The following is an 8,821-nucleotide window of genomic DNA, read 5'->3' on the forward strand; positions in this document are numbered from 1 at the left end:
TGTGTTAGTGCTAAAGTTTATACGAAGATTTATCAAATTGTTTATCCACTGCAGTGTATATAAAGTGAAATTAAATTAGTGTTCTTAGTGGGGATCTATATTCCCACGATTCTATTTGCACTGATGTAAGTTGCGCCATTAGGTTAGTAAAAACAATATTTCTCCAATGAATTATTTATCTCGTAGACAGTTGTCGAAGAATTCATCTGCTTCCAAATTAATGTTGTTTTTGTTTGTTCCGAGTTATAAATTGTGAGAAAAGTTGTATTATTATTATTATTATTATTATTATTAGCAAGTTTGAAGTATGCGTTGTTCATCATGGCAATATGCATATTTAAAACAGCGTATTTAGCTCGTTTTTTGTAGCACGTAGGACGATTTTTTCACGAGCCGCCACTGCGTTTAATATTGCATAATATGACTTTTCTTGTGACTTTAGCGCATATATAATGCTAACTTGCATGACAGTACCTTTTATGAATGTTGGTTTCCAGAATTTGGTGCCTTTTTTCCATGTTATACAGAATGTCTATTACTGAGAAACGGAAAGAATGTATTCCCGATCCTCAATGACAACCAAAATTAGTACATAATCCAATTAACCAAACACTTTCGTATCTGCTGCTTGAGTAAACATTCACGTAAGCCGGAAGGCCCCACGTTGATCTGTGTAATTCAAATCCTGATTTTGATTCGTCAAGCTTATATAAGACGTATTGTAGTGAAAATGCAAAAGACGTACAATTTGACCTCGCTTTGTCCCAAATGTCTTCAATTAACTATGCACTGTCACTTCTTATGACGTAGAACTTCTGTCATTAAGGATGTGCTCACAGATAAATGGACGAGCTTAAATCGAGGCAATTTGGAGAAATTAGTTGTTGTACAAATGTTTCAAATGGAAGTGAATTTTGATTGTGCATATTTCCAGCTTATCGTGCATGTTTTGCTATATGATAGTGCATGAATGCATGCATATTTTGAGATTTGATAGTGCATGGAAATCCGGCCTCTAGTAGGCTAATAACTGAATCTCCCTCTTATACCCCAGACTATTCTGGACAAGGCTATTACATCAGTCTCAATTACACAAGAAGAATGATTTGGTTAAAATGTTGTGGATTGGATTTAAGACTAAAAACAAAACAAGAAAGTTGTCACTAAAACAATAAATTACTTACCTGAGCTAATTTCTTGTTCTGAAACTGTAAAACCTTCATGTCCATTTCCTCCAAAGTTGATATAGGTCCAATTCGTATTGGCTCGAACTGGACTTTCTTGATGGGAGGCTGGCCACTGTTCCCGGCATCATCGCAGGGGCGTTTAGCCATTTCGAGCCAATATTGTCAAAATCAACCATATGATGAAATTACTGCTGAAAGGAAATACAGTACTTTGAAAAATGAAATCAGCAAAAAATACAAAAGTGAACTAAAATAAAAGCATAGAAGAGTAATTTCATAACTGATTAATTGAAACTGTTAGGAAGGGGAAGCTTATTTTGTACATAAATTTGGCTTAAAAACAAAACAAAACTTACGTATAAATAAGCTTCCACTTCCTCTACTTTGTGTTCCCTATTTCCTGCTCCTTACCCTTCCTCCTTCCCCACCTCCATAGCTCCTTCTCTCTCCCACTCCTCACCCACCTCTCCCTCTACACGAATACGTGCACAGCTGTGTATCAGTACCTGCTTCAATCAGCGCTGCGCTAAGCATTTTATAACAAGTTCTACTCCATCGATCCATAAGGTGTGTAAAAACCATACCATATCTTGTTTCATATTCTCCAATTAGTATGCCTACTTCTTACGAGAAGCCTCCGTGGCTCAGACGTCAGTCTCTCACTGCAGGGTTCCGTGGTTCAAATCCCGGTCACTCCATGTGAGATTTGTGCTGGACAAAGAGGAGGCGGGACAAGTTTTCCTCCAGGTACTCCGGTTTTCTCTGTCATCTTTCATTCCAGCAACACTTTCCACTATCATTTCATTTCATCTGTCAGACATTAATCATTGCCCCAGAGGAGTGTGACAGGCCTTGGCAGCCCACACAATTACTATCCTCGCCGCAAGCTGGGGGCTTAATTCATTAATCCAAATACCACCGGACTAAGCCAGGATCAAACCTGCCAAGTTGGGGTCAAAAGGCCAGTGCCTCAACTCTCTGAGCCACTTGGCCTGCAACTTCTTCTGTTATTGCTCGACCAATGTCTTAAATGGCATTGTTACATGATATTATGTCTGTTATTCCTCAGCATGCTGTGCATCAGTACAGAGAGTGCTTGATTATCCTCCACTACCAACTCTAGTTTTGAAGAAATGATGCTTCTGTCAAATTGATCAAAGGCTTTTGAAAAGTCTGTGAATACTACATGGAACTTTCCTTGAGGAAGATTGAGAGCATTCTGTATATCTAAATGAAGTAAACCAATGAATCCACCTAATCTATACGATATATATACATATTTTTTTTTGTCTTAGGTAAATTTACATTTCAGGAATACATGTTTTGTTTAGTATCTAAAGATCGTCAGCTACAGAGTGTTTAGGTGACATAATTATAGGGTATAAAAAACATATTCTTCTCATATTGTTCTTAAAACATTCACAACACACAACACCATAAAGCCTTGAAGGGGCTGAGGTAAGGTAGGGGAATAGGTAAACTAACTGTATCTAGGCTTAAATTAAAAACGTATTGCCTAAAACACTTGTGATAACATATCCAAATATTTTTTAAAATATAGTCCTTGTATTAACAAGCGATCTCAGATACGCTGAAAAAAAATTAAAAAATATTTCCGTCTTCTTGTAGTAACATGTCTTGTTAAGAGATTCAGAGTAATGTACTGTACATATGAAGAAAACTGGTGATGTTTGCAGTGAAATTTAACACTTCATTAGAGAAAAGAGTATGGACGTCTTGCATTTGACTGTGCTTTTTTAGGCGGTTGGTGGTTTGCAACTCAATCCTAATATTGGAAGCATCACTCTTCCCTCATATTTCTCTAGTGTTAAAAACCTACAACCTGTTTTCCAGTCATTGACCGGGTCAGAGATGTAATGAATGAACCATATATATAGGCTCTTAGTACGATAGGGTCGCCACTCCCAAAGTGATTAGTTAATGACTAATAAATGCTATGAAATTATAATGGAGAGTGTTGCTGGAATGAAAGATGACGGTGAAAACCGGAATACCCGAAGAAAAACCTGCCCCGCCTCCGCTTTGTCCAGCACAAATCTCACATGGAGTAACCGGGATTTGAACCACGTTATCCAGCGGTAAGAGGCCAACGCGCTGCCGTCAGAGCCACGGAGGTTCTCTAGTGTTATACTAGTATAACGGAGAGCCGAAGCAACAACCGGGAGACTAATCCCGAGAAGTGTGAGGAAAGAGTGACACTTCCAATATTAGGATCTTAACTGAAGATGAGAAATTTCTCCTTCCTTCTGCAGAAAACTGGAAGACGCTATCTGAAGAAAGAAAAATGGAAAAGAGAGATCTGGCCCAAGTTTTACTCGATACAAGCCTTGGTGAATAAGACGTGAACATGTGCAAACCACAACCTGCGACATTTCGTCAATTCTTTGGCAGTCAACAAGTCAAAAATTTTCCACAAGCCTGAATCCAACTGTGCCTATGAACTATGTGACCAACTTCATGCCCGCTACCATGTTGTCGAGAGTACACAACGACAGACCAGTACTAGCAGAGAGACCAGTACTAGTGTTTTGCAGTAATTTACAGTGTTTGAACTTTATGCACAAATTGTGTGCTTTATTATTTTTTATTAATGTTATTATTATCATAAACAAAACCCAGCAGAATTAACAAAGCATTTCTAGTACACTGAAAAAAATTTTACACTTTTATAGAACTTCCTATTGCAATGCTGCTTGATAATGTAGCAATGAATGATAAGAAAACAGAAACCTATTTTTGAAAATTCATATATTCAGGCACCCGATCTTAAATATGAACTTAGAATACATAAATATGTTGCACTTCACTTATACCCATTTTCACGGTATTAGCCTGGGCTTTGAATTGACAACTGCAGCTCACACACATAGAATAGAAGATGAATGTTTAGAATGGTAAAACTTTTTATAACCCTCATCAGCATAAATAACATAATAATCATGGCAGGCAGTGGCGCGAATGGACTCTGCCACTGGTTGAAGATTAGGCCAGTGAAAAGTCGCTCCCATAATTCAAGACAGCAAGAAGTTATCAGCAACTTAGGCGGTATAAAAAGACCTAAAACGATGAGGCAATGTTACCGACATACTAATCATCGTTGTAGTCGGGAGGAAGAATGGAAAGAATAAGCATATAGAATTAATAAGAATAACATCTCGCTGTCTTGAATTATGGGAGTAACATTTCATAGGACAAATCATCTTCAGCCATTGGCAGAGTCCAATTGTGCCACCACCAGCCATGATTTAATATCAATAACAAAGACAAATAATGACATGTTTAAATAGTTGGGAGGTAGTGATACAGTAATTATGGATGTCACCACTGTAAAGCATAGATGCGCTCTTGTCACTCTTGGAATACTGCCACTCATTGTTTAATATCAATAACAAAGACAAATAATAACATGTTTAAATAATTCAGAGCAAGCACTCATAATTTAATATCAATGAAAAAGACAAATAATAACATGTTTAAATGGTTCAGAACTAGTGATACAGTAATTACAGATCTCGCCACTGTAAAGCATAGATTGCCCTGTTGTCACTCTTGGCATTCATACGACCCAAATAATGAATATAGAATTATATGTATACAAGAGAAGCAGTAGCATTTGTAACTGGTTCAGATCTGATGACGTCAACAGGCCGAAAGGTGCTTCGCGGCCCTAACTTTGCTTGATCACAGTCCAATGGGCTTGCCACTAGCCAGACCTAACCAATCCAGACCAATGGTTTTGTCACTAGCCGGACCTATGGTCCAGAACTAGCCATAATGTTGTGTCCAAGGGAAAGGAAGAGTGATGATTATTGTAAAATTTGACCACTGTGAAGTATAGACTGCACTGATGTCGATCTTATAATTGATACGAGGGAAATTAATGAAAGTAATTATAACATCTTTTTTATAGGAGGAATGAAAACATCTGCGATTGTTCCATGACTAGCTATATTTTTCTGAAAAGTAACACTAATGGTCCAGGATAGACGAATGCTGAAAAATTATTTCATATATACACAGAAAAAAAGTTTAACGTACATAGGAGGAGGGAAGGAAGGAAGATTTATACCAAAATTTAGCATATCTTATTGGAGATCATCTAAAGAATACAATACAACATATAATTCCATCATTAGATGGAGTAATCAAATTCAAACATGTTTTGACTCATTTGAGCCATCTTCAGTGAAACAAAGGGGGAGTTTAAAGTAACTTACATAATAAAGCTAAAAATGTGCCAAAAAACATAATGAAGGAACAAATGAAAAAACAAAAGACACACATGACGGAAATAAAAACAACACAATGTACAATATTTACATCATCATATGGAGCAATAAACAATTCGCTGTGAACAAATTCAGTGAAAAAAAGGGTTAAAACAAAACATAATTGAATCTAAAAACTGTGTTAACCTAAGAAGAAAAGAAATGAAAACAAATTATATAGATGGAAACAATGAGTCCACATAGCGAGGTTGCAGACCTCTTACGTCTAAAAAATAGCCTATAGTTTTGTAACAATTCAAAACATGATGAAATCACTGTCAAAAAATTCAGGCCAAAAATCTGCTTTTGTAGAAACACCATCACATCGAATGGCTAGGAGGGGAGCGGGAGCGAAAAAGTTTGAGAAACCAAGCCTGAGACGTGCAGGCAAAATGCATGTGACAAGCGATGGAAAAAACGCTGCATTTTCACTTTCTTCTCAATCTAGCGGTCCCGTTCTCGATTATTGTTTCACAATGTTGGTTGGTTTGTTTGCCTTATTTTAAAAGGTCGGGAGGGCCACGACAAAAACTGAGAAGCTGTGTTAGAGAAATTGACGGATGCAAGGTAAACTGTAAGTGACCATAGTGGAAACCGTCAATGAAGTTCCAATCAGTAATGGAAAAAATTAGGTTGTGTGAGAAACCTGTGCTGATAAGTAAAAAAGTCAACAGGCCGAACCTCACTATGTGCACTCATTTGTTTTCATTTATTTTCTTCTTAGGTTAACACAGCTTTTAGATTCAATTATGTTTTAACCCTTTTTTCACTGAATTTTGTCACAGCAAATTGTTTATTGCTCCATATGATGTAAATATTGTACACTAGGCTGTTTTTATTTCCGTCATGTCTCTCCTTTGTTTTCTCATTTGTTCCTTCATTATGTTTTTTTGGCACACTTTTAGCTTGTATTATGTAAATTACTTTAACCCCCTGCCCCCCCTTTGTTTTTCTGAAGATGGCTCAAACTCCATCTAATGATGCAATTATATAATGTATTGGATTAGGAGGATACAGTTAATTTTTTCCTTCGTAAAATAGGCTATGGACAGGAAGAAAATTGGTACAGCCAACGAGAAAAGTATAGGCCCTATTCTCCAACTTTCATTTAGATCTAAAAGGGGAATCACCCAAAAACATTTCAAGGAGAAATAATTCTAATTCAATGAAGACCACAAATGTCATCAAATGAAAGAATTCAAGATTAATTAATATTATAAATATGACCAATCAGATAAACAGCACATAGCTAATTTCCTTGTTACCAGTATTTATTATACCAATTACATTCCTTAAGATCCTAGCACTATTACTCATACTTATTGATTTTGTAATAAATATCAGATGAACCATGTATTTCCTAGTCATCAATTCTAGTTAGAGATAATAAGCACACCCCCACACATTAATTGCCCACATAAATCTTATCTAAATTGCCCTCTAAAAATGTACTATAAACATAAAGAAACTCAGAAACTCAATGCTCACCTAAAACTAAGATGTTGATAGTCAAATGTCCTCCTCAACTATTGGGCCTCATTAATAGTCATCCTTCAGCATATTATAAGTGCCTAACATTGAAGACCAAATAACCAGTTACAATAATATAATACAAACGTTGAAATTGAAAGTCATATCGTTGTAAGAAGATTTACAACTCAAATGTCGTAAACAGAAACGAAAGCGAGCCTAAATAATTCCAAGGCGTAAATAGTGAGATTGAGAATTCACGAACAACAAATCCATTAATGTGCGGCAAAAAAAAAATGCCAACCTAGCGAGATGAGAGACCGGGCGATTAAAAAAAAAGTGTTGGTTCGATTTGACGCAATTAAGTTGTTGGGTGAAGTCACGTAACATACCCTAGACCTACTCTAATACAAACAATATAGCCGGTTAACGAACTGTGCTGGCAAAAAAAAAAGTTTGTTCATTCGTTGTAAGGATGCAATATTACTGATTCATAAAAAAATTATACACCTGCTTCTTATCACAACAAAATTTCAAGAAGTTGGCGGCAAATTTGTACAGAAAGGAATCAAAAAATGTTCCTCCATTATCCCTAGACTGACAAAAAACTCTTTTAAATATTTATCCAACCATACGATTCCGGTCAAGTCCGCAATAAAAGCGAACAACAGTTCCCGCTAAATAACGTAATATATCAGAATAAATATGCATATAGCATACACGTAAAACGAAAGTCATCAATACTGCCGAGATATTGTACCCGACAAGGTGCATAACAGAAATGCAAATCCATTCTCATTTCCAATGTCACTCCTCACAATTCATCAATTGGAGTTTCAAGATCATAACAAAATTGACAACCCAATGGGCATCATACCTTCTTTATAGACTCATTCATTTTCCCTCTGTGTAATAAATAAAATTCCTGATACCAGCATCTTCTCCCAATTTCTCGGTTCATCATTTCTTCATAAATACGTCGGACCACAGGTTAGCCAACACTAAGAAAAAAAGAAAAGAAAAGAAAAGATCGATATTGTCAAACATATATCTGAGAATCTAGAGAATCAAAGAAATTCTATATCGTTCAGGTCAACAAGCCTTAAGTGGAAAAATTCTAAAGATAACTTATTCTACCGGAAATTGGAAAACGACAAGTTCGCATGAAAGGACACATTGATAGCCCAGCCATTGTTCACATTCAACTGTTATAAAAGGGCCAACAATTTTGGTTAAGCCTCCGTTTCCTACGAAGGAGGTTTGACTGAAAATATTGTATTTCAGAAAAATGTTCTCATCATAACCAACGAAATGTTTGCTGCGCTCTCTCCTCCCCAATTTGCAATTTGTAAGCTCGCCCTCCTGTACACAAAAATGGCAAGGGTACCGTTAACCAACTAAATGTTTGCTGCGCTCTCTCCTCCCCAATTTGCAATTTGTAAGCTCGCCCTCCTGTACACAAAAATGGCAAGGGTACCGTTAACCAACGAAATGTTTGCTGCGCTCTCTCCTCCCCAATTTGCAATTTGTAATCTCGCCCTCCTGTACACTAAAATGGCAAGGGTACCGTACGTCAATTGTATATACACTGGCAGAAAATAAAATACTAAGACGGAGTAGTGCTACTGTATATAAACGAAATACGGTAGGCGAGTTTGCACATCTGAAAGATGACGCCTATTTATATTCGCGCGCTAGTCGACGAAGAGTAGTGCTAGTAGCACCACTATGACCTTGCAAAGCAAGTTTATTTTAAAATGCGCTCATCACGTGGTTAATGTTAGTCACCGTCCGGTGTTGTCCTTGTGCGGTCGATGTGAGTCAGACATGCATTTTAAGGAGCCGAAGAACGCAGTATCAACAGCTTACTGAGTT

The 8,821-nt window shown here is 36.9% G+C and overlaps 1 protein-coding gene across 4 annotated transcripts in view; it reads right to left on the bottom strand.

Annotated features, from left to right (window-relative positions):
* Nucleotides 1-7,944, bottom strand: part of Bre1 (E3 ubiquitin-protein ligase Bre1) — a 212,842-nt gene extending 204,898 nt beyond the window's left edge. For 3 of the 4 annotated variants that reach the window (XM_067156629.2, XM_067156630.2, XM_067156626.2), the window contains exons 1-2: nucleotides 7,824-7,944; nucleotides 1,185-1,375 (exon numbers count right to left, since the gene is read on the bottom strand). In XM_067156629.2, the coding sequence (XP_067012730.1) occupies nucleotides 1,185-1,334 (150 nt within the window). In that variant the 5' untranslated portion in view covers nucleotides 1,335-1,375; nucleotides 7,824-7,944. Of the gene's footprint in view, nucleotides 1-1,184; nucleotides 1,379-7,823 lie in introns of all 4 variants that reach the window. The other variant, XM_067156627.2, reaches the window with a different exon arrangement.
* Between the last annotated feature and the right edge of the window lie 877 nt (nucleotides 7,945-8,821).

Source organism: Anabrus simplex, chromosome 12 (assembly GCF_040414725.1).
Source record: "Anabrus simplex isolate iqAnaSimp1 chromosome 12, ASM4041472v1, whole genome shotgun sequence".
In the NCBI taxonomy this organism is placed as follows: domain Eukaryota; kingdom Metazoa; phylum Arthropoda; class Insecta; order Orthoptera; family Tettigoniidae; genus Anabrus; species Anabrus simplex.